Source organism: Ambystoma mexicanum, chromosome 9 (genome assembly GCF_040938575.1).
Source record: "Ambystoma mexicanum isolate Mex_15411 chromosome 9, UKY_AmexF1_1, whole genome shotgun sequence".
In the NCBI taxonomy this organism is placed as follows: Eukaryota; Metazoa; Chordata; class Amphibia; order Caudata; family Ambystomatidae; genus Ambystoma; species Ambystoma mexicanum.
In genome coordinates, this window is record NC_090931.1 from 1,066,533,193 (window position 1) to 1,066,559,678 (window position 26,486).

Sequence of the window (26,486 nt, forward strand, 5' to 3'; positions counted from 1 at the left end):
GAGGGGGACCTACGTGAACTGTGTGCTGTAAGGTCTGAGCCTTGCCGAGGGGGACCTTTTTGAACTTTACGTTGGAGTAATATCTTGAAAGGCAAGAAAGAGACTTGAATGTGGAAGGCCAGACAGTCCTCAATCCGCATTTTGGAACTGCTTAGAGTGTTAGAAACGAGCCTGAGTGTGTCATCCTGCCTACAAGGACAATCTTACTCCTTAAGGTTTAACGGGAGGAAGATGAGAGTTGGTTCAATTACCTTTATTCTTTTGAACACTGATTTTTCCTTTGCATTCACTTTTCCTTTTTACACTTTTTGTATAAGAGATAGGGCATAACCCCTCTCAGCGCCCACTTATCTTAGACCAACGACATTTCAAATGAAACTTGTTAATTCATTCAGTTCATTAAAATGAGGCCAAATCTCACCACCATAGACTGTCAAACAAAGACATCTCTTCAAAATGTAATACAATACCTTTAATCAATTAAAAAAAAACTTTTAAATGTAAAAACATATACAAAAATTAAAGAAATACTCCTGTCCTGAGGAAGGCCAAGACAAAACCAACGGGGAGAAAAAGTACTAGAGATAGTGCCGAATGACCCATATGGCCGAAACATGTCGACAGTAAATAAGACTTCAAATAATTAGTCTTATGTATATCTTCTTATAGGTCTAGTAACCACCCCTACAGATGGTGGTGTTTAGGAGTTGCTGTCTAGAATTTTTTCTATCACGCCGTAAGAGATAGATTATGGATTTTTGACAAAATGTGTGATTTGTAATTCCTATCTCCGACAATCGACTATAAAATAATGCTACTGCTGAAGAAAAGCGTCTAGTCACCCTGTCAACCCATCGTGCTTTGGATGGTTCTGTATTTGTAATTTTTGTATATGTTTTTACATTTAAAAGTTTTTTAAAATTGATTAAAGGTATTGAATAAAATGTGGAAGATATTTCTATGTTTGACAGTCTATGGTGGTGAGATCTGGAGTCCTTTTAATGAACTCAATGAATTAACAAGTTTCATTTGAAATGTTGTTGGTCTAAGATAAGTGGGCGCAGAGAGGGGTAATCAGCCTTCCACTTGTGTTTTGTTATGATACATTTTTCCCGCTCGAAAGCTGATCTCCCGATAACCAAAAATAGGGAAAATACCCAATTTAATATTACGTAAGAGATAGGGCAAGCATTAGGTTTTGTTAACATAGGCCATTTTGATTTGAAGGACACCAATAGGACTGTTTTGTTTATCTTTTGATGGTTGAGAATACTCCCATCTTAGTTATACAGCAAAGGTTTTACAAATTGTATCCATTGAGTCAGTGTCATACTTGTGATACCATGTATTCCCTACAAAGTGTTGCTCCATAACTTACCTCCCTCTTCAACTCCTTTCTTGACTATGCCACTTTTCCATCACGTTTGTCATACCTATCCTTAAAAACCTGGCCTAGAGCCTAACTGCCCTGTCAAATTTAGTCCTGTCTCTCTTCTTCCTCACTATTCCTAAATCATAGAGTGCATAGTTTTCAACCGACTGTCTGACTTCCTTGACACACACAACCTCCGGGATGCTCTTCAGTCTGGCATCTGACCCCTGCACTCTACTGAGCCAGCTCTCGTCAATGTCGGCAACTACATCTTTTCCACTCGTTTTGCTGACCGTTCATCAATTCTTATTCTTCTTGTCCTCTCTTGTGCCTCCGATACCATAAACCAGTCTGACTTTCACTGTACACTATCTCTCCTAGGCATCAGGGGCAAGGCCCTCGCTTGGTGTTGAGATTGATTTCTAGAATTTAGCCCGGTGGACAGGTTTTAGGAGGCCAGCTAGTTGTCATGGACAGGGAGCTCCTGAGAGGTTAGCCAACCCCCTATCAAGTGAGGTGTATGAACAACAGTCAAGGCTTAGTCTCTGGAGAGTGTGAGTGTGGTCAGGGGCCCTCAGTAAGTCCACACAGTATGACGCACAATAATTCAATTTAGACAGTCCGTTATAAAAATGCAGTCATTTATTTTATTTTTTATTTTTTTCCCCAACTTTATTTACTATTTCCCACAAAAACATTAAATATTAAACCATACATAAAGGAGTGAGTTTGCAATAAGTATACAATATCAGGTATAAAACATTTAAATTCTTTTCAAAGCATCTTATCATATCTCTACACAAGAAACCCCCTCCCCATAGCATATCTTTATTACAAATACAATAAAAACAGCACAATAGACAAGACAAACTCCCACCCATCACCCACCCCCAATATCATTTACACATTTATAAAACCAGTTCTACATTTTAATCTAACGGACTATTGCATGAACCCCACATCTCAGTATAGTCAGCCTCCCCATCGCGCTTCAAGGCTTGTGTCTTTTCATACCACAATAGTTTTCGAATGTCCAATAACCAATTTTCATAGTGAGGCTTCTTCCTAGATTTCCACACCTTCATAATATGCTTAATAGCCATCAACAATGCTCTATCAACCCAATCCAATGAATCACAGATATCTCCACTTCCATCATCAACCAAAAGAAAAATAACCGATTTAAAATTTCGAGGTAATAGACCATCTACCACTAAATCAGCTCGATCCAGGACATCCTTCCAAAAATCTAATACTCTACTACACTCCCAAAGCATATGCTGAAAGGTTCCTCTTAAACAATTACACCCCCAACACAAATCAGTATCTGCTAATCCTCTCTTATTCATCCTCACAGACGTCCAATAAATTTGTCCTTAAACGCGTTGGTGAATGTACCTCAGGTTCAGGTCAACTTTAGCTTTCACCGCTATCCTCCAGACATAATTCCACGAGTCCTCATATAGCTCTATTCTCATTTCCGATTGCCATTCCAATCTCAACTTATCCCAAGAGTTCCACATACATTCCTGCATAGGCATCAATTTGATAAAGGTCGAGACCGCCCCCGGTGGTATAGTAAACAATTCACATATTTGAGGTCTATAATTCAAAGGCTCATCTAACATATGTAATATCACCCTTAGCAACTGTTTCAAAGATCTATATCTCCTAAATTATCTATTATTCAGGCCATAACAATTGATCAAATCATCAAAAGGAGCCATAATTCCTTCTCTCCAAACATCTCCTATTCTCAAAATACCCTTATTAGCCCAAGCTCTCCAATTAAGCATTTTATTTTCAATTTGCAGACCTGGACTCAGCCAAATTGATGACGGATCATGAAAAAGCAAGAATTGTCCACATCGTTCAAGCCAAGAAACAAGAGCAGATTTAGAAACCACCATTGTTTCCAGTTTTGTCCCAGAGTTTGATAACCTCCCATAGGTATATAAATAACTCGCAGGAAAGGGATATAACAGTCATTTATTTTAGACCTAATGAACACAATGGAAAATTAATCTAACAGGTACTATTATCACAAAATGTCTTATAACACAAATGTATACAATCACAATAGGTTCAAATATAGATCAGATAACTTAATCAACAAAGCAGGTAAGTTAGTTAGCTGTAGTAAATGATGGAAACCAAATCCCAAGACATTTTCCTAACTTGAGAAGTCCAACCCCTAAGATTAATTGAGCCTTGTGTCCAAGGGTTCACATGGACCAACACAATGTTTCTCATCCGTAGGAGTTCTATGTAGGAAGGATTCATTGGGTTTGTGGTAGTTATTAGTTTCAAACTAATACAAATTTAACAATTTATCAAAGGAAAGGTAAGTGTTCTCCCTTCTTCCAGACGAAAGGCTATCCCAGGGACTGGATACCTGGCTCATGTTCGACAATCAAAGGTGAGTGGAATGGAAACAGGCAACAAAGGGATAGATGCATTGATGGCTAACTTACCCCTGACTCCGATTTTCCCAGATGTCGCTTTGGATTGTCTAAGGGCTCGATCTGCGCCCATTTGTTCCAGTATGAGGTGGCCCGGAGTTGCAGAATCCACCATTGCACGCCTCCTTGGGACACTTCACAGGATGGAGGAAGATGAGATACAGCGATGGTCATCGATTGCAGGTGACGATAGGTGTCCTTCCAATCACATCCACAGCAGCTGCTCCAGGACATGTTTCCTTGAAGGTGGGAAGCTGAAATTCAGAGAGAAGGTGGCCTGTGGCACTAGCTGGGGTCCACCAAAGTTCCAGACTTCAATTCGGACCAGCAACGGTTCTGGCAAGGTATCCCAGAAGAAACTGGTCAGTCCACTGTGTAGTCCAGGGTCACACTGGATCCTCTTCTTCAAGGAATTCATGGCTCCAATGCAGATCTGAAGAATAGCTGCAGAGGTTTATTATCCAAAACCTAAGTTGGAAGCAATTCCAAGCCCACCAATGGTAAGGAGCTGCACCATTCAAACAACCAGTAGTTGTCCAAACGGGGACGACGACTGGTTTCATATCTGCTCCAGAGACTTTCTGGCACCAAAGATGTGGACTGGAACTAGATAGTTCCAGTTCTCTCTCTCCCTCTCCTTCTCTCTCTACCTCTCTCTCCCTCTCTCTCCTCTCTCTCCCTCTCTCGCTCCCCCCCCCTCAGTTCTGTTTTTCTGCATGCACAGCATGCTCTCTGAACAGTTCCCCTTGCCTCACCGATTCTAACTTCACAATTATATTTGCTTTTCTCAATAATGGCTATGCCAAAAACAGGCTTTAAGAGATGTGTGGACTGTGACTCAAAGATGTTAATCACAGATCTGCACATAATGTCTCTGGTGCCTCAGCAAGGAGCACAACGTCATTGCGTGCAGCTGCTGCCAGTCGATGACCAACAAGGCCTTAAGAGACCAGGTCAAAATCGCCCTAGGTCGATCAGTTTCGAAGTCTCTGTCCTCAACTCCTTTGAAGAGAGAATCTTCTAAAGGTTAGGAGGTCTACCGGAAACAGGTCTCCAGACAGGCCCAAGAAACGCTCCAAACATGTCAAGCTGTCGAGATCTAGTTGTAATTGCTGTCACTCTTCGTCTTCATCGTAACGAAAGAAGTTGAAGAAACAATGCCATCGTTCCTCGTCTTCGTATTCCTCTCCTGACAAGCATCAGCTACATTTTAATGCTATGACGACCTCGGCGACCGAATGGGAAATGTTCAGTCAAAAAATGTTGCCCGCCTTCCAAGATCAGCCGGGAATCGTCAAAGGCTTCGAATTGTACGCCCAAAAGCCAGAGTCCGAAGACCTCAGGGATGTCGTTTCGAATAGCATCGACGGTGTCCACCAGGGAGACAACATCGAAGCCAAAAGCTTCTTTGACTGTTTTGTTGAAAGCCCATTCAACGTTGACCTCAAATCCAACTTTGAGTTTTAAATCTCAGTCAAAGAAGGATATTTTCCAATGCTTTGGATCTATCTCTGAGGAATGAAGAAGATGACAAGGTTATATACCCTTTGGGCATGACCATTTTGGATCACCTTATTTTCCAGAGGAATTGATCTCTGATCAATCACGCCTATAAAACCTAGCTAGTTGACTGAAGAAAACCAGTGGTCTAGATACCTCCCCTGAGGTAGAATTCAACACCCCTGATGTGAATGCTTACCCAAATGCGCCATATAGAGCAGTTATGAACAAAATGACAGCATTATTGGGTTGGGGCCTCCTCCAAAGGACAATACTCAGGATGATCTTGCAGCCATCCTATATAGAGGCCCTCCTAAGAATCCTGTGCTGCCTTTCCACACAGCTCTAAAATAGAACCTTTTAGAAAATTGGCAGAGATCCAACACCACTCCTGCTGTCAACAATGTGTTGGTGAAAAGGTATAGACCTTCATCTATTGGCCCAGACTTTCTTTCCAGACACCCTACTCCAGAGAGAAGTGTGGTTCAGGCGGCTTCTTCCAACTCAAGGGCTGAAACTTATCTGGCCATCCGACCAGATAGGGATGGTTAAAAAATACAATGCAGAAGACAAGAGGCTTTGTTATGCGGGAGGTATGGCACTGAAAGCCATTAATACATCTTGTGCTTTGGCAAAATACACATATACACTATGGAGTGTAATTATCGAGGCAGCAGAAAACATACCCGATGGGAAGATGAGGCGCAGGACCTATGGCACTGGGCCGTCGCCCTGTGGATATTCCTCATTCCGTTTCATCTGGCAGGAGTAAAGAACACTGTTTCAGACTCTCTCAGCAGGGAGATACGCTCTTGCCACGAGTGGGCAGGACCAAATGTTCCACATATGGGGCAATCCCCAAATCTATCTGTTTGTGACGGCGACGAATACCAAGTGCCGGAGGTTCGCCAGCAGGTTTCCCCAGCCCGGGAGCATGGGAACGCATTCTCATTCTTCTGGGACGGCCTGTTTCTGTATGCGTTCCCTCCGTTGCTGTTGCTTCTTAGACTCATCGATCAACTCAGACAGTCCCGGTGCAGGATGATCCTTGTCGCACCAGCGTGGCCGAGGCAGATCTGGTACCCGGACCTTCTCAGCATGGCGGAATCCCCTCCAGTCAAGGTTCCAGTGGTTTCAGATCTTCTTGCCAGGGAAGGAGGCGCAATTCTGCACCACGACCCGGGATCGCTGAACCTGAAGTCCTGGCTCCTGCAGTGTTAGAGTTGGGGGGTTACGATCTCCCAGCATCTCCCTGTAAGGAAATGTTTGCTAAGGCCAGGGCTTTGTCTACTTTAAAATGCTACGGAGATAAATGGAAGAGGTTTGCCGTCTGGTGCCATGCACAGAAGATCAACCCTCTACGAGTCACATCTCCGCAGGTGCTGCCGTATTTTCTGTCGTTGGCCAAAGCGGGACTGGCGCATGCCTCCATCAAGGTTCATCTGGCGACTATCTCCTGCTACACCAGATCTCTGGGACAGTCGTTGTTATGGTCACACCGTCTGGTTAAGGAGTTTGTCATAGGACTATTCCATTCGCACCCGCCGGTATAGGCTCCAGCCCCGGCATGGGCACTCAATGTTGTAGTGAATAGGCTCATGGGCCCTCCATTCGAACCTATGCAGACTGTTCCACTGACGTTCTTGTTGTGGAAGACAGTGTTCCTCGTGGCCATCACCTCTGCTTGACGGGTGGGTGACATTGAGGCCCTGTCCTGAAAGACACGAGGGTGGTGCTGCGGACGCACCCCTCCTTCATGCCCAAGGTGCCATCAGACTTTCATCTAAACAAGCCCTTGGTGTTACCAGTGTTTTTCTGACACCTTTGTCGCCGGCTGAAAGGACTTGGCACTCGCTGGATGTGGCTAGAGCGCTGATGTTTTATGTGGCCTGCACAAAGAGTTTCCAGAAAACCTCTCAACTTTTTGTGAACTTTGGCCCTGTGAACCATGAGAAGGCCTTCTCCAAGGCTTTCATTTGCAGGTGGCTCTGCAGCTGTATCACCCACTGTCACTGGTTGACCGCTGCCTGGCCGCCCGAGAGCCCATTCCACTAGAGCGATCGCTGCTACAACAGCGTTCCTGGCTCAGGTGCCCCTGCTGGACATCTCCATGGCTGCTGTGTGGAGGTCGACACACACTTTCACGAAATTCTACTGCGTCGACAGGGATTCCAGGAAGGAGTCCAGAGTCGGTCAAGCAGTGCTGCGCAACCTGTTCGCTTGAAGGTGAGCCTGGTGAGGAGGTAAGAGATGCTTATGTTGAGCCTTGCCACCTCCCGTGGTTGTGCATGTGTGTACTGCTATGTATTCTTTATTCATGAGCATGTCAATCCATGGCAGACCCCATGCTGGAGAATGAACAAGTTACTTAACTGTAACTGTTACACTCTTACGTCCCGTCCCCTTTCCTCCATACTTCATGGGCATCCCTTCCAAGGGACGGGAGACGGAACCTTTTTCACCAGAAAAAAACTTCTTCCCCTTTAAATTTAGAAACGCGTGGGGGGGGGCCTGTGAGCATGCACTGCCCTGACTGTGCCCCCCAGCGCCACACCCCAGTCCCCTTTTCTGCGTCACTGGAACGGACCGAATTCATCAGCGCTCCTGGCTTTGGCTTCGGCCATGTAATTCCATGCGCGGATACCTCTTCTCTTTGTCTTTTTTATCATTCAGGCACTCTGTCCTCAGGCGTCACGCTCCTCCCCGGTGCATGTCGACTTCCACTGGGTTCAGCAGGTGTCCATCCTGCGACGGGCTCTTCCTAACTTCAGACCCCCACGCCCTCTCTCTATGTTGCCTTGGCCCAGACCACGGTTGGCAAGCTTTTACAGCGTGCAAAGCCCTGTCATCGAGGTCGCTGAAGAACAGACTAGCCAGGTGGAGGGAGCTCTTCCAGAAGTCGCCTCCAGAGGACCTCAAGAACTTGGTGAAACATTAAGCCAGGTCCAGAGAATGGCCTCTATTTTCCATCCCCGCAAAGGAGACTCCTTCCCAAGGACTCGCCTGCAAGCGTGGGACCGCTCAGGTCCTTGTACCAGCACTTGCACCAAGGCTGCTCCAGCTGCCAGCCTACTAGCTGAGGGATCCTCGGATCCTCCCGTTGACAGTGCTGAGCGACCGGAAGGTTCTTTGATCGGGTCTCCATCCGAGGGGCCACGCCCTAGTACCGGCAATACGACCGAGGGGGTGCCTAAACGCAGCTCTACCGACCCATGGGCCGAGGGTGTCACACTTACCGGGCCTAGGCCCGAGGAGCTGGGTAGGCCATCGCTATCCACACTGAAGAGTCTTGGAGGAGGCTGGGCCCAGCGAGCCGAGCAACACGATGCAGGCACATGGCAGGCAGCTCGACAAAATGGCAGCTGCGCCAGACAACAACATCCGTCCGACGCCATTCCAGAAGTTTGGCGAAGAACGAGTGTCAAGGTGGGACTGCCCTTATCCAGTTATGTGGCCTAAGCCTATCCTTCATTTGCGCTGGGCAAGTTCCCACTGCGTCCGTGTGGGCAGGGTATGCAGCAGCTCCAGCAGCCTCCCACTACCCCGTCTGTATCCCCTACCACTCTGGCCTGTGAAGACAGGTTTTTTGAGAGGTTCCTCAGGCTCATGAAGTCCCCTCGGATGGGTTTATCCTCAAGGATGCCATCAGGGACGTGTTCCCTCCGATGCTACCGGCACCACAGGCTCCTCCGCCGATGCCCCCAGCGCAGCCTCTGCCTACGGCTCCCCAGCCGATTCTACAGGCGGTTCCGTACCAGCCTCTGGCTCCAGTCCCAGTACCCCAGCCTCCGGCTCCCGCTACTCCTCCACCTACTCAGGATCCTCCTGATCCACAGGATACTGATGAGGAGGAGGATCCCGACACACCATCCTCAGCCAGGGCCTTCCATGAACGTCTTGCGGGGCTGGTGGAGTATCTGGCCCTGCCTCAACCTGAGGTCAAGCAACCGGCGGAGGGGGTGCTTGCTGGTGTCCTCACGTGACGCCCCTCGGCCAAAACAGGAATTCCACTGCAGACCGATATAGTCTCCCTGGCCAAGAATGGTTGGCTCAAGCCCCACTCAGTCCAGCTAGTCAATTGACGCCTGGACACTAAGTACAGGTAGATGGAGGGGGATACGCCATTGCTATCGGCCCATCCCCAGCCACACTCCTCAGTGATTGCTGCGGCATCTCTATACTCCAAGCCCCAGTCATCCTCAGTCTCCTCCTCGGTGACTCCGCTAGGCAAGGTGGAGATGATCTTGGAGGCATACGGGAAGAAGCTGTATGCCAACACGTCCTTGCATCTTCGTCAAGCCAACGCTGATGCCATGCTGGCTGCCGCTAACCAAAGGTTATGGCGGGAAATTGCGGACTTCCTCCCGGAACTCTCTACACAGAGCCAATCATGTTTCAAGGCAGGACTGGCGGAAGCCAAGCTGGTGGCGCAGGACCTCATAGAATCCACGTGGCCCATATTGACACCTCTGGCCAGTCCATCTGTATTGCCACGGACATGAGAAGGACGGCCTGGCTCTGGGCATTGAAATTCAACCCAGACATCCATGAACGCATATTAGATGTGCCGTTCGAGGGATGGGACCTCTTCCACTCCACCACGGATGAGGAGCTGAACAAAAACAAAAACAGCTCACAAACGGCCAAGTCTTTAGCCATCTTGACAAAGACCATGCCCATATCTTACACCCAGTCACAGCAGAGCTCCGACAAGGGGCGCACGTTCAGAGGGTTTCGCGGCTTGAGGAACGAAGATCCAGGCAGCCTGACCGCTCACTGACTCCTGATCGGCGCAAGCTACAAAAAGGGGTGGTTAAGGGTTTTTTCCAGTCCTCCTCCTCGGCAACAGCCTCTGAGGGAAAAAAGGCATGACACGCACCTCAAGGTCAACATGTCTCCACTGGGGGGCAGGCTTGCTCTGCATGCACATTTGTGGCACCAGAATTTTGCGGACCCCTTGATCCTCTCAGTTGTATCCACGGGGTACCGCCTACCCATCACAGCCTTTCCTCCCCTCCACTCCCTCAAGATGGGACAGCAACTCTTCTGGCGGAGATGCGGTCGCTCGCAGAGAGCCAGGCAGTGGAGGAAGTCCCAGCCTCCCATCGAGGCTTGGGCTTTTACTCCAGGATTTTCGCCATTCAGAAAAAGAACCAGGTGGGCCTGGGAGTTGTGCTGGACCTTTTCACCCTCAACCTCTCCTTACCTCTTCAAAAATTCAAGATGGTTACGCCAGATTTTATAGCGGAGACATTGTGCAAGGGAGACTGGATGTGCTCCCTGGATCTGAAGGACGCTTACCTATACGTCCGAATTTGGCAGCCCCATCGTTCTTTCCTACGGTTTAGGATCATGGGCTACCATTTCCAATACAAGGTCCTTCCTTTCGGGCTCAACTCGGCCCCCAGGGTCTTTGCCAGACTCATGAATACTGTGGCTGCCCTTCTCAGAGCGCAGGGCCTCCGCGTCTACCCATACCTCGACGACTGGCTCGTCAGTGCTACATCTTTGGAAGCGGTTCACCACTCTTCCCATGCCCTTATGAACACACTGCACAATTTGGGCTTTTCGCTTAACCTCACGAAGTCGCCGTTGCAGCCCACGCAGACCTTGACATTCTTGGGCCTCATCGGGGACATTTGCTCCGAGAAGGAAAAAGTGACACTTGAGCGTGAGACCAACCTTCCTTCCCAAGAACATGTTGGATTTCCATCTTCCACAGAAGAGCCATCTTCTTATTTTCCACCCTCCACTTCATCCAGCTATGATGGAGGGAGAGGCCTTACTGTCTGGACCTAAAGTGCTCTTAGGTTTTGTGTCTTATTGGTATTAGGGACATTTAGGAAAGATGACAAACTTCATTGGTTATGCTGGAATTTGTGTAGCCAGGACTGTTACCAAGCATAATCTGCTGAAGAGTAGAATTCTCTTTATTTTCGAGTGTTATGATTTGTCTGGAAATTAAGTGCTGAAGATCTTAGGGCTCATTCTAGCAGAGGCCTGTTGGCTACCTCTTCCCTGCATAGGGATGTCCCTTGTTTGGGCATGGACGGCAGCTTCATAGCTCATTTTTGCCAATCACTACTCTCTGGATTCCATATCAGGTCATTACGCCTATTTTGGCTGGGCAGTCTTCGAGAGTTTTGTGGTGTGTAGGTAGTGGTTTCTGGCTCTCTTGCAGGTTCTGTGATGCTTTGTTAGTTTTTCTAAGGTTAGAAATCTGTGGGCCGAAGGAATCCATTAGAAGAGCAAATTTGTTAAATTTTTGTAATGTTCTTTTGATCTTTCTGATGGATTAGTTCTTGCTGCCACAGATTCTTCATTCCAGTCCCAGCCTATTGCCAAAAAATCATAGCCTGTTCACTAACTGCTGACCTGTGGTCCTTAAACTGCTGGGTCCCAGGGAAATGGGCGTAATTTAGGGAACAGAATGGTGCTGGCTCCATATATGCTGACCTTGATGTCACATGCGGCATCATGAGCACCAAGTGGCGCCCAGCAGAGCCGCAATAGAGATTCGGTGTGACTTCTAGTGGCTTAACGTGTTTCCAAGACAGCTGGCACTGGGAACGAGATCTTAGAAAGAACATTACTGAGAGGTAAGTAATTTGCCTTACTGTATTTCTATTGCACCACATTCCATCTAGAAGATTGTGCCTTGATTGCTCAACCACATTTATGCTATGTGGGATAAGCACATTTGGACATTACCCCAAATTTGCTTGGATCTGGGTGATGATCCCAGGCTTGAGAACAAGCATTAAGATGTTCCTGTTTACGCTCTTAATTTTAATCTCTGATTGGGAAGACATTTCTCTACCTTTTCTTTTGAATTCCGTTTGGCTCCGCAAGTTTTTGCTCAGTCCTTTTTACTGTCATGCTTTGCCTTATGGCCCCTTTCCTATAACAGGGGTAGATAAGATTATACATACCTGGTCGGCTATATTGGATTTTGTCATTGACTTTTTGTGGATATCACCACGTGAAATTGCTATATATGTGAGCAAGACTGTGAATGAAATGCTTATTTTTGGGTAACTTCATTTTATTTTCTGAGGTTATGTGGACATCTTTACAATGTTTTGTAGAAACCTGTGGTAAAACTAACACAATTACAATAAAGGATTGCCACTTTTAAATCAGTAATTTATTTTATAAGACACTTTGCATCCTTAATTAAAATAAGAAATGACTTCTTCCAATTTTTGTTTCTTAGGCAAAAACAGCTCTTGGCGAACATTTGATCAACATTGGTATCAATCGAGACAATGTATCAGAAATTTTACAGATTTTTATGGAAGCACACTCTGGACAAACTGAATTTACAGAAAGTCTAAAGACCAAAGCTTTTCAAGCACACAGTCCTTCGGAGAAAGCTTCAGTACTTGCTTTCCTTGTTAATGAATTAGCTTGTAGCAAATGTGTCGTCAGGTAAGCTATTTTAACATATAGGTGGATTCTTTCTTGGATTTGCAGGAATTATGAGGCACCTGCTATGTTTCCTGGTGCATTGTGATTGAGTGATATACTAATATTATTTTGGGGGCATTTAGGACCTCAAACTAATATTCCTGATGTATGCAGTGACTTTGTGTTCTTAGTCTTAATAAATGCACAATACTGATTTGCTGACATGGTATTTAGCGCAGACCTACTAAGAAGTAATTGACTGAACTAGCCTACTCATGAGCTTTAAAACAAAGTGGAAGAATATTGCATTCACTAATGATTATAGTTTGTGGCTATAAAATCCATTAAGAAAAACAGTATGCTGCAGCAATGTGGATGCTTGCTTGTTCTACTCCAGAGTTGTCTCATTTGAAGATTCAGTTGTACTGTTTACTAGGATAATTGTTTTTTTTAAATTTTATTTCTTTAGCCAAGCCCATATATGTGCTTTGCTCCCATGATCTGATAACACATTAATTGCAATTAGTATTGGAGTTTGTGCTTCTGGGACATTAGCACAAATTAGAATCTTTAGAAATTTCAAAATTAGACTGGATCAATGCAGGGTGTTGCAGCATGTGAAGACTTGATTGTATCAACCAGTACATTCGGGAGGTAACATCATCTGCGATAGCCCAAGGCTGCTCTCCAGAGGGCAGTGGGGATTATTCCATCTCACACGGTTTACTAGCAGAAAATATAAAGCAAGAAGTCTGATTCAGTCTTGTTATTTATAAAAATAATAGTTTAATGTTCGGGTGGATTTCTATACTCTGGCCAGGTGGACAGATTTTTAGAGGCCACCCTAGTTATAGTGAACAGGGGAACTCTGAGAAGATCGCCAAACCCAATCAAGTATGGTCAAGGCTTAGTCTCAAGAGAAAGTGAGTGGGGTCAGGAGTCCACACAGTGAAGCACACAATAATTAAATTTAGATATGTAAGTACAAAAATACTATATGCAGGTAGTAATATCACACAACACTCCATTATCAAACATTTATACAGTCACCTTTTAGATTTTTTAGGAATGTATACAATAACTTTGACAACTAAAAGAAGATAAGTACTGATACAGTAGAATGAAACCAGCTCACCTGAATGATACTCTAATTTTATAATTACAATCCCTATGATGTATTGGGCCTTGTACCCAAAGGTCACAAAGTCCCTTCTTGGGAGAGGAGACAGAGTAAGAATTATTTTGGTGGTGATGTTCCAGAAGATATTTCAAAAATATTACAGGTCAGTAAAATTATATTTGTATCTTTTGGATACAGCTGTTCGATCCAACGATCAAAAAGTGATGGAATAGACTAAACAAATGTATTCTAAGGTTTATTCTAAGGAGAACGGGGGTGGTGAATGCATTGTAATTACTTAACCTCATGACTCTGATTCTCCCAGGTGACTAGGTGGGTCAAATGGGAGTCGCTGAAGGTGGGTTCTCCCGCCATTGGTACCATTGAGAGGTGCTCAGGAGCTACGGGTGCAAGGATCCTTCCGGTCAGTTCCAGCAGCAGATTGCAACCCTCTGCAAAGAAGAAATGCATTAGGCACTGATGCAGATCTCTTTGGAACTTTTCACCAGGGAAAGGAGAGTTAAAGCTACATCCACCATACACGGGTGGAAGCAGGGACTTTCCAGTCGTGGTTGAAGAAGACCTTTCATAGCAGGATCCCTTGATGCTGGGACGCTAAATTTCCTCAATAAGCAGACTTATACCACAAGGCGGCAACCACAGAAGCTCCAGCGCTGAACGCTGATGATTCTACCGAGTAGCCCACTGGAGAGCTGGTCAGTCCACAGAGTTGTACAGGGACATTTCCGAAGGCTCAGGACAGCTGTACCTTGAGAAGGCATTCACTGGTTGGACCCACAAGTCCAAAGGGTAAAGCACTGTAGAGGGCCTTCATAAATCGGGTAGTCCAGCGGGGCCTCACCGGGCCAAACGCACGAAGGGATGCCAGGCCTCTTCGGTAGTTGCCAACAGATCGTCAGTCGGCTGCCCATCTATACAGGATACTTGGATCCAACACTGAGATGAAGCAATGGCTGTTAGGTAGGAATTGGTGCAGTAACACTGTGAGACTACGCAACACTTATCTACTTGGTATTCGGTAACCCACCTTTTGGTATAGGTCTACACTACACACGTTGGTAGTGTGACTGTGCAGCCACGCTTATCTCAAGAGGGGTACCTGTGAGCTATAGAGTTGTAGCAATGAAATTTGTAAATACAGATAACCAAGTAACACACTTACACTCAAGCTTTGAGTTATAAATAATTATTTTTCTGATGTTTGTTAATCTGCTTAGAATCACATGCTGTGCATAGGTCCGACATCCAGTGGTCACTGCAGAGTATTGCATTTTGTTTTTGGTAGTCGAAAAGGGGACGTCGACAAGGCGTGTCTGTAACACTATCCCTATAGTGACGTGCGTTGTACCCACAATCCCTCACGCGTCGAGGTCCCTCAGATTGTTTTTTTCCGCCCAGCTACTGGTCGCCTTTATGCGGAGCTCCTCGAGAGACATTGCCAAATAGTTTCTTTGACCTTTGGTCGTTTGTTATTAATATCAATAACGTAGATCCCTCCCTCGACGCAGAGCTGTTTCTCTGCCGAGCAAGATCTTCGACGGAAGGACGAGCGTAGGGGATCCTTCGGCGCTGCCGAACACGTGACCTGGCCTCGCCGCCCATACACAGTAGGGAGAGTGGGGTTGTGTGGTCTTTCTTTCTCTTAAAGAATGCCTTTCTCTTTCCCCTCCCTCTCTTTCGAGGTCATAGTCACACTTCTTGCCCTCAGCTATGGAGAGGACGCCATTTAGGTTTTGCCCGCTTTGCAAGGGTAAATATACCTGGAAGGATAAGCACAAACGGTGCAACCGTTGCTTACCCCTCGATCACCAGGAGGACGGCTCTGCGGCCTGTAAATTACTAAAGCCTAAAACTCTAAAAGACTGCAGGGTCAAAAGGTGGGCGGCCTACGCCATGTCTAGGCCTGACTCCTCGCCCGCTGCCGCCGAATGTGACGAGGACAGTGACTACACGGCCCCCGTAACAGAGGTTGTAGACCTCTCAAAGGAGCGTTCACGCTCCTCGTTGTCCGTCCCTGGCCCCGACAAGCCCGGCTCACGCCCAGTTTATGGGGATGAACACCCCGGCGACAAGGACGCACACGGAAAAACACCAAAGCACATACCCCCCGGCACGCATTTGTCGAAGACGAAGGCAGCCATAGCGCCAACGGGGGCGCCGGCCCACCGGCGTCTTCCGCTGACGGTAAGGGTCGTCAGCCCTCCCCGCCATCGCCTCCGCAACAGGCGACTGGGCATTCTAAAGATATGGGCGTTAACACCAAAACCTCCGGCGACGCGCATCATAAGAGCGCTCACATTTCCAGCAAGGACTCGACGAGCAAGGACTCGACGTTAGATAGCGCGACGGCGACCGATCCCTCGGAAGAGAGAATGATCGGCGAAAGCCTCGCGCGCATATCATCTAAGGATGGCCAGAGACGAACGGCGAGTGAGACGCCGAAAACCACGCACAAGGCCAAAGATACGCCGAAAGCGCCCGAAAACAGATCAGGCCAGTTCCCGCCACCGACGGAAGGCCCTGGCCAGCGAGAAGGCTTCTCAGAAGGCAAAGGCTCACTTTCTTCAACGTTATGGGACAGAACCAGACAACTACAGGAGGAAGAAACTCCTTTTTCATTCCCAGACCGTCCTGGCCGACCTCAGTGGACCTTTGAAAGGTTCCAGACCTGTATGGATAAACTAGACAGGTTCATGTTCATCCCAGAAGACAGGGCACCCAAGAGACCAAGGGAGGCACCCCTGGAGAGTCCAAGGGCTAAATACCAGATGTTTTATAACCCCATACAGGAGGACATATACACTTACGACCTCACTGAGGAAGACACCCTCTTCCAGGAGGAAGATGAGTTCACCTATGTTGAAGACCAACAAGAAGAGGAAGGTTTTCACGAGGACACTAACCTAGGTGAGGAGGGATTCCAGGTGGACACAGGCGAGGGCGACCCAAATCCCTGGCAGTCACCAGCTAGGTCTACAGACACAGGCAGTAGCAGTATAGTCATCAGGTCTACTGAAACTACACCAGTCAGGAACCCTTCGTCTGTTGATGATCAACCCACCTTCAATGCACTGCTGAAGAAGGCAGCAGCACATTTTGAACTTGAAACTGGGGAGGTCACCCCAGACACCGATTTTGTGGAGAGGATTATCAAAGAAAACCTCCCCACTGGCCAAACTATCCCCATCCTCGCCTCAATTAAGAGACGTATTACCCCTTCTCTGTCCACTCCTGCACTGGTGAGAGGGCTCAATCCGAGGATTGAGAAACTGTTCTCTGCCTCTCAATCAGACCCATTATATATTAAGGGTCACTCAATCCCCGACTCCCTGGTCGTGACCAACACCAGGAAAAGGGCCGGAGTCTCACTATCTACCAGCAAGGCACCCCCAGATAAAGAGGGGAAGAAGCCTTATGCCCTAGCCAAGAGAATCACCACCTCTGCAGCATTCTCTACCAAAATTGCCAATAATAACATACTATTGGCAAGCTATGCTGATGATCAATGGGAAAAGCTTAACCAGGACATTGAAGAAGCTCCCGAACCCCTAAGAACTCGTTTGCTGGCTACAGTTAATGAGGGCTCTCTGGTCAAACAAAGCATCGTCAAGAATACCCTCGATGCAGCAGAAACGGCTGGCCGCACTTTGGTACAAGGAATTTGGTGAAGCGTCACGTCTGGCTTCGCAATTCCGGGTTTAAGGCAGAAACACAAGCGTCCCTTATTAATAAGCCCGTAGAGGAGTCCAACCTCTTTGGGAAAGCAGTTGATGACGCGCTGGAGAACGCGAAGAAAGAATTTGACACAATAAAGACCTTAGACCAAATTTCAAAACCCCCTAACAGGCGGGGATTTGGTAATAAGCGTTTTTTTCGTGTCCAACGCCAGCAACAACACCAACAACAGTATTCTGCCAGCAACTACCAAGGAAATAGTGGCCAGTACAATCAGAGGGGTCAACGCCGTGGCAAAGGGGGAGGCCGGGGTTCCACCCCCAGAGGCTCCCAAGCCACCAACACCACCAAGTGACGCGAAGATTCGCGTCCCCTCCCATGCAACGCCGGTCGGGGGCCGGTTAACATGCTTTCTTCCAGCATGGGAGGGAATAACATCAGACCGCTGGGTGCTTTCCACCATAGCCCGCGGCTACTGTATAGAGTTGAACAGTTCCCCAACATACAGACCCCCGAGGGGACGCCGCATGACACCAGAACACGTCGCCATCCTTCTCCAAGAAGTGGACCAACTGCTGGAAAAAGGAGCCATAGAGGTCGTGCCTCTATCTCAGGTAACGGAAAGTATTTATGCAGTGTACTTCCTTGTACCCAAAAAGGATCTAACCATGCGCCCTGTATTAGATCTGCGCCCAGCGAACAAGTTTGTCAAACCCAAAAAAGTTTCGTATGGTGACCTTACAGGAGGTGGTCCCACTGCTGTCACAGGGAGATTACATGGCGACACTGGACATGAAAGATGCATACATTCATATTTTAATGTTGCCAGCGCACAGAAAATACCTCAGGTTCATGATAGAGGGCAAACACTACCAGTTCAGAGTGCTACCCTTCGGCATAGCATCTGCTCCAAGGGTATTCACGAAGGTACTGGCAGTGGCAGCGGCCCACCTGCGCAGGTTATCCATCCCAGTATACCCTTACCTCGACGACTGGCTCATAACAGGGGACTCTTACGAGACATGCTTCTCAAACACCCAAAAGACTGTAGACCTTTTGTTCCAGCTGGGCTTCTCCATCAACGAGAAGAAGTCCAGCTTAGACCCCACCCAAGTCAAACAATTCCTAGGGGCTCTAATTCGAACAAAGGACGGCCTCGTCTTCCCCTCCAACGAGAGGGTCCAAAACATGCTGTTTCAGATCCCCCAATATGTGGCAGGTCGAGAGGTGACGGTGCGCAAAGCAATGCGCTTGCTAGGAATGATGGCGTTGTGTATTTATTTGGTACCTCACGCGCGCCTGCGCATGCGCCCAATGCAAGAGTGGCTCAACAGCCAGTGGTGTCAGGCCAGCGGACAATGGGACGATCTAGTGGTGGTCTTGCAGGCCTTGGTTCTCTCGCTACGGTGGTGGACAAAGGAAAACCTGATAATAGGGAAACCTTTTGCCACACCCGCGGTAGAGGCCACTCTAACCACGGACGCATCCCTCACAGGATGGGGGGCTCACCTATCCCATCAGACTGCTCACGGAGTGTGGACCCGAGCGTAGCATCCAAGCACATAAACCTACTGGAGCTACTGGCAGTGTTCAAAGCACTAAAAGCCTTCCAAGAACACCTACAAGGGAAGACAGTGATGGTCCTTACAGACAGCACCACAGCCATGTACTACATCAACAAGCAGGGGGGCACCCACTCTCCAGGACTGTCCAAGCTGTCCCAGAATATATGGAAGTGGACTCTCAGACACATGTTCCTACTGTCACAACACGTACCAGGGGAACTCAATCTGCTAGCAGACGAACTCAGCAGAGACTTCCCCCTGCCCGAAGAGTACGAATGGCGATTGCTCGAAGACATCGTCTTAGACGTCTTCACGCAATGGGGATTCCCCGAAATAGACCTGTTCGCAACTCTGGAGAACTTACAATGCCAAAGTTACGCCTCCAGGTACCCCCAGAACCAGTCCAAGGGGAACGGTCTGTCGATTCAATGGTCAGGGAAATTTGTTTACGCTTTTCCCCCAACTCCCCTTCTCAACAAAGTTGTGCACAAGATGCACCAGGAACAAGTTACCATGATACTAGTGGCCCCGATGTGGGCCCGGCAGCCATAGTTCGCTCACTTGATGGAGATGTCTCTATCTCCCCCAGTGAAACTTCCCTGCCCACACAACATGCTGTCACAGGACAAGGGCAGGACACTGCATCCATGCCCTCAGCCCATGAATTTAGCAGCCTGGCTCCTGAGATCATAGGATTTGGACATCTACAACTCCTGCAGAGATGTACGGACATCCTCAGGGAAGCCAGATAACCTAATACTCGCCACTGCTATTCTAGCAAGTGGAGAACATTTGTCATCTGGTGTAGAGGAAAGAGCATCAACCCGGTTGACTGCTCTCCCACACATATTGTTCTGTACTTGACCCATTTATTGGATTCAAGTCTAGTGTTCAATTCCATTAAAGTCCACCTGGCGGCACTTTCTGCATAGACCACTTCCCAATTTAGTGTCGTGGTGGAAGATCCCAGTTATCAAGGGCTTCATGGAGGGGTTAAAGAGAATACACCCTCCGATAGCTAACCCAGCTCCCGGATGGGACTTAAATGTGGTACTTGCCAGACTCATGGGCTCGCCATTTGAACCCATGCACAAGGCAACTCTTAAGGACCTCACTCTTAAGACTGCTTTTCTAATAGCTATCACCTCCATTAGGAGAGTAAGTGAACTACAGGCTCTTTCTGTTCTAGACCCCTTCGTAACAGTTCACAAAGATAAGGTGGTTATACGCACACACCCAAGGTTTGCACCGAAATTCATCTCGAAATTCCATGTAAACCAGTCAATAGAACTACCAACGTTCTTTTAAAACCCTTCCAACTTGGGAGAAAAAAAGTCTGCACAACACTGGATGTACGCAGAGCTGTCATGTTCTACATGGAAAGAACCAGGCCACTGAGAAAGACTAATCAGTTCTTTGTCTCGGTGGCAGCAGGAAGAGAAGGAGATGCAGTCTCAGAGTCCACTATATCTAGCTGGATTGTTCAATGCATCACTCTCTGTTACACTCTTGCTAAGGGAGAACTACCCTTCAAGCCAAGAGCACATTCTACTCGAGGCACTGGGGCATCCATAGCATTCATTGCAAATGTTCCCCTTGAGTCCATCTGCAAAGCGGCTACCTGGAGTTCTGTGCACACCTTTACAAAACACTACTGTCTAGATGCACACTCTAGATCTGATTCCCAGGTGGGACAGGCAGTATTAAGACATCTTTTCTCTACTGTTCCTTCTCATAACTCACCGCCAACTCCGGCTACTGCTCGTTAGTCTATGCACAGCATGTGATTCTAAGCAGATTAACAAACATCAGAAGACAATGCATTACTTACCGTAAAAGCATTTCTGATGGTTGTATCTGCTTAGATTCACATGCGCCCACCCTTCCTCCCCGCTCTGATGGAAGGAACATAGACATCTTTCTACATCTCTCTCTTTTCTGTACTCAAACACGTATAGAAGGCTCCCTCAGGGCAGAAAAAATACAAACAGAGGGACCTCGACGCGTGAGGGATTGTGGGTACAACGCACGTCACTATAGGGATAGTGTTACAGACACGCCTTGTCGACGTTCCCTTTTCGACTACGAAAAACAAAATGCAATACTCCGCAGTGACCACTGGATGTCGGACCTATGCACAGCATGTGAATCTAAGCAGATACAACCATCAGAAATGCTTTTACGGTAAGTAATGCATTGTCATTTAGTTAACATCAATTTTAAAGTAAGCTTTTGTTAAATAAGCAATTTATGTAACAATGTAAATACATTTTAAAATACCGGATCAGCACAAGTTTAGTGGAGACTCTTTAGATCTGCTTTTTACACACTTCCTACACCCTGAGGTGACTTCATTCACAAAGACAGTAATGGCGTTTATATAGCACACTGAATACACTTTGCAGATTCTGAGGTTGCAGAAAGGAAAGGTTTAAGGAAGGAAAAAGGTTTAACAGGTTCTGAGTATGGTGAGGACACTTAAATCTTCCAATGAGATCTAGACAAGCCTTTCCCAGCAGTAACAGTCTAAAACAAGTTACCACCCATGAGGGACAGAAATATCAAAGTTAATGGATTAGAAGAGTCTGCAGGGAGCCAGGACAGTCGAAGTCAATTGGATCACAGTCTATGGAGCTGAGGCACTGCTTAGATAAAAAGTCTTGCACAAAGAGAGTTGGTAGAAATCACCTGTAGGGTCACAAGGTGTGAAGCCTGTGAAAAGCAGAGTTAGAATCAACTCTAAGGTAAGCAAATGCAATTCCCAACTGAGAAGAACACAGCTAAAAAGACACTAAGATAAGTGTTAGGCAGAAACCTGTGCAGTTCCCTTAGGGAACACTGCAAACGATTTAAGACTACAGGTATAGCAGTAAACCCACTTGGTAGCAGTCTGCACCACCCAGATTTACCTGGTAGCTGTGGCTGAGCAGTCAGACTTCCCTCAAGAAGAGTTAGGCAGTATGCAAAGTATACACAATAGGTACTCAAACACAATAGTACAAGCAAACACTGACCAGAGCTTGGTTTCAAAAGTATATAGTTATTTATTTTAAGAACACATAAGTTGAAAACACTCTAGCAATATATAGTAAAACACTTCAAACACAGTTAGATGGAAAGCAGTCCCAACCCTTATTCCCAACTAGACAACTCTTGGTTAACACCACATAATTCAAACAGAGGTGAGTGCTTAACGTTAGATGACACTCTAGGGGTTCAAAGAAGGGAGGGAAAAAGAGCAGAATTAGGATAAACACACCACTCTAAGGTCAAGAACACTTTCAGTAGGCTCAAAGAAGCACAAAGTCACAGGTGAGCAAAAGTCACTAGGCAGGGCCCACTCTTAGAGCAGACAGAGCGAAAATGTGCCCAAGATCACACAGTTATTAGGGATTCAGAGTCTTGCAAAAGAGTTCAGAAAGAGTTTAGAGAGGCTTAGAAAGTTTAGCCAGGGTGTCCCAGGCACTCCCAGGTTCGAAAGCCGGGGGCTAAAACTACCCCGTACAATCGGTGGCAAGGGAAGCCAGGCAGAACACGGTACCTTAAACGGGAAGGATCCTCCAGCGGTGGCAGTTGTTCCAGGCAGTGGCAGCAAGGCTCGACGTCGGTCAGGGAAGAAGAAGTTCTCGCTGAAGAGCAGAAGTAGAAGGTCGTTGCACTGCCCGGGAAGAAACCAGCCGCGGAGTCCTCCGGTTAAAGGGTTGTACCGACTTTCGCGGTTGTGGTAAAAATGTGGTATTCCGGTTGCCGGGGTGCTTGGCACGGGCAAGGCGGCCACGAGATACCTCGAAGAAGCGGAAAGAAGGTGAAAACTGGTTGTCCCCACCAGTCAAGGGAAGGAGCCACTCCGTTAAGAGTTCTCCTCGGTCGTTGGGAAAAGTGGTGAGACGGTTCAGCAGGGCTCCACCGGGTGGTGTCGTCGTAGCAGGTCGGCTCAGCCCTTCCCTCGTCGGATTCTTGGTCCTGTGGCGACTTCTAAATTTCCAGTCCCCAAAGCCCTGCTTTTATGCAGCAAACCCCCATTCACCCAGCCTAGCTGTCACTCAAACATGCTAAGTAGTGAGCCGGCCGGCTCACCACTTGGGCCAATCAGGACGGAGTGCGACTTGAGTTACCAAGGTAACTCAGTCCAGGGTGCCTAAATCCCCCTCCACCCCTCCTAAGTACCCCAGACAGAGTGGCACCACCTTGGAGGGCTTCTGTGGAGAAGCCCGCCAAAAGTGGAACAAAGGGCTCCACTTTGGGTCAGAGTTACAGAGGCGAACGCCAACGCCATTTTAGAATCAAGTTTTGGCAAAAAATCCCAACCAGTGTTATAATAATAAATATATAAACCGGCGGTATGTTTGAGGCTACCGTAAATAAATAATTAAATGTGTTAGCCTAAAACAATGGGAAATCCCATAGGAAAATATTCGCGGTTGAATATAAAAAGTAGTTTCCACTGCCACCAGCCAAAACTCGATCAGGGGGGACGGAGACGTGCCCCCTCGACTAACAGACCCTGGGGCAATCGAATTGCCCCAGCCAGTACGTCCACAATATGATGGTTTGTACTGGTTCTGTTCAGGATTTAAGACTAGTAAAGTCTTTGGTGACTTTACATGCCCTGGGAGACAGTAGTCAGTCCCAGGGTATGGAGTCTATGTTGGGGAGTCCCTAGGACGCCCCTGGGTTACTGCACGGAGGGTGCTGTGTAACCCATATCAAAAAACACATGAGGCCCTATGGGGTAAAAGACCCCATAGCCCATTCAACACAAGGTAAACCAAAGAAACACACTTCAAACATGCCCAAGAGTGAGGGTAAAAGAGTCTCACTCTTGGCAGGAGAAAAAAGAAACCCCAGAAATCCAGCAAAGCTGCTGGGGGACTCACTAGGTAGGGAAATTCAGCCTAAACAGAGAATTCTCCCTAACAATAAGTACCCCAAGTCTAAACAGTACCCTCTGGTTAGAAGAAGAGTGGTCCAGCTGGATTCTGTCCTATTGTAGCGATGCATACCTTGGGTTCCTGAGCCTCAGTCGTGGGTACAAGAGGGAGGACATCTGCAGGACTCCAGAGGCGGCAAATTGGAGGTCATCAGCAACTACGGGCTCTTTTCAGTTCAGCAGCACTTCATGGTTTCAGCGCTCTGTATCCAGCACCGTTGCGGATCTCGGTTGCAGATTGGGCTTTCTTCACTTCTTGGGTCCTATGCTCTTGTGAGGGGACTCGAGCTTGGGTCGTCCTGATTCTGGAGGGTCCTTGGGAGACTCCTGGAGATTCTGGCTGGATTTCAGACATTGCACTCGACTATGGATTTCTCGACCCCTGGCACACGGTTCTTTCAGCAGCGAAGAACAGTCAATCAGGGAAGATGGTCCAGTGGAGTTCGTCTCAGGCTTATTTGGTCTCACTAACCCAAGGAAAGAAGTCGTGCCTTCCAGAGCTTCTCTGTCGAATTCCAGTACAGCAGCAGGGCTTTGCCGGGCAATTCAAAGGTCAAGGAGGATGCAGCAAGCTTCGTTCTCGGTTTCTTCAACAGGTGTTTCTCCCAGTGGTCAACACTGCCTCTAGTCCCAAAACCCTCTTATTTTAAGCAGGTTTCTCCCATTCATGCACAGCCTAGGCTGTCAATCACACAACAGGGTGGCTGTCCTGAAAGGAAAGCCAGACAGCCAATCCTGACTGGTTGCATCCATGCACTCATAGAGACAAAGGACAGGGGAGTTTCTGGAACCTCCCTCACATACTCCCTTTCCAGACACACTGGAGCCAGAGGCGGGCTTCAGGGCTGAAGCCCTCCAAAGGCAAAACGAACAAAGGGCTCAAAACTGGCTCAACGCAAAGAGTGAAACCCAAGAAAGACATCACAAACAGAAAATGGCGGAAAAAGAAGACTGTGGCCATTTTGACAAAATGGTCACCAATGGGTCCAGGACTTGCCATGAAGATTCAGCCCACGGTAGAAAAGCACAATGGTAGGAAAATGAAACCACTGCCACCAGCCATTTAAAGTAGTGAGGGTAACACAAACATTTTTACATGAGAATGTAGGATAAGGGGCTACTAGGTAACCCCTCAGTACTCCACTTAAGATGGGTTTGTGCATACCTACAAAGAGAAAAGGTAAGTAGTCAATTTCAAATTACTATTCTTGAGAACAGTAGTTGACACATGAAAAGGTATTTAATTCTTATGAGAAGTCTTAAAGGATTTCTCTTTGACACTGCACTGAAGGTGCTGTGGGTCACCATACACAAAGTAGATGCGTATGGAGTCTCTCAGATTCCATTAACAGAGGGACCACATAATCCAAATCAGGCCCAAACACATGAGAGAGTGAGAAAAATGTCTCACTCACTGCAGGGTAAAAAAGTCCCAAAGTCCAGCAAAAGAGCTGAGGGTCTCTAAGGTTGAAGGGAATTAGCACAGAAATTAGAATTCTCCCCAACAATGGCTGCAGGAGTCCTCTTCTTATCCTAAATCCTGGCTGAAAGCAAGTCTAAATCCATCAATAGTAAGGATCTGCACCATTCAGACAGCCAGCAGTGGTCCACTGCGGGACCACTGTGGGTTTCACTTATGCCCACACACTTTCAACCACCCCATATGTGGAGTGGAACCAGAGACATTCCCACCCACATCCTAGGTCCACGCACACCAGGCCAGCAGTAGCCTGTGAAAGCAGCAGCTTTCCCGGGCGAATGCATGACCATATAAGTGATTTCCTGACCTGAGAACGCAGGAAGCAGGTCAAACGACCTTATAGCCAAATGAAGCACTGGCATTGTTGCTAACGGTGCCAGTGCATCTGTGAAAACTATGCGGGTGGGTGCCATTGCGCCCAGCAGGTCAGACCTGCCGGGCGCAAAGCCCCCTCCCGCAGTGTTGTAGTATGGCGGTCCGGAAAGTGTGCCGGTATGGTGTGACAGGCACCTTTTTTCCAGACTGCCACACTTGTAATGAGAAGCATAGCTTCCCATAACTAATAGTCCGAACGACTGATCAGTTTCCCTATAACAAATGCCAGCTGAAGGCTTCACTTTGCTTTAAAAATGCAGGATAGGTTCAAAAGCAAAAGCAAAATGTTTTGGTGTCCATTGAATATGGAAGGAATGTTGCCTAAAGAGAAATCTTTCCTAACAATATGGTCTTGCAGCAAAGGGCCAGAGTTTGTTTCTCTGCGACTAGAGGACTACAAAGACGGTTTACTAGGTTGGGTAAAAAATGTAGAAATGTTCATAGGACTCAGCACCAGAGTGCTTCAGCTTTGACATGGCACCTCAAAATCCTCAGCCACTGGGAGGGATGCCTGGCGGATTATTACTTCAGACGCTTGGATGCTGAAGGTTGTGGAGTCGTGCTGTTGCCTGCCAT

At 47.3% G+C, this 26,486-nt stretch overlaps 1 protein-coding gene across 16 annotated transcripts in view; it reads left to right on the forward strand.

Moving 5' to 3' along the window:
* BAZ2B (bromodomain adjacent to zinc finger domain 2B) overlaps positions 1-26,486 on the forward strand; it is a 2,602,315-nt gene that overhangs the window by 1,493,321 nt on the left and 1,082,508 nt on the right. For all 16 annotated transcript variants that reach the window (XM_069616356.1, XM_069616365.1, XM_069616369.1 and 13 more), the window contains one exon: positions 12,551-12,765. In XM_069616356.1, coding sequence (XP_069472457.1) covers positions 12,551-12,765 — 215 coding nt within the window. The remainder of the gene's footprint in view (positions 1-12,550; positions 12,766-26,486) is intronic.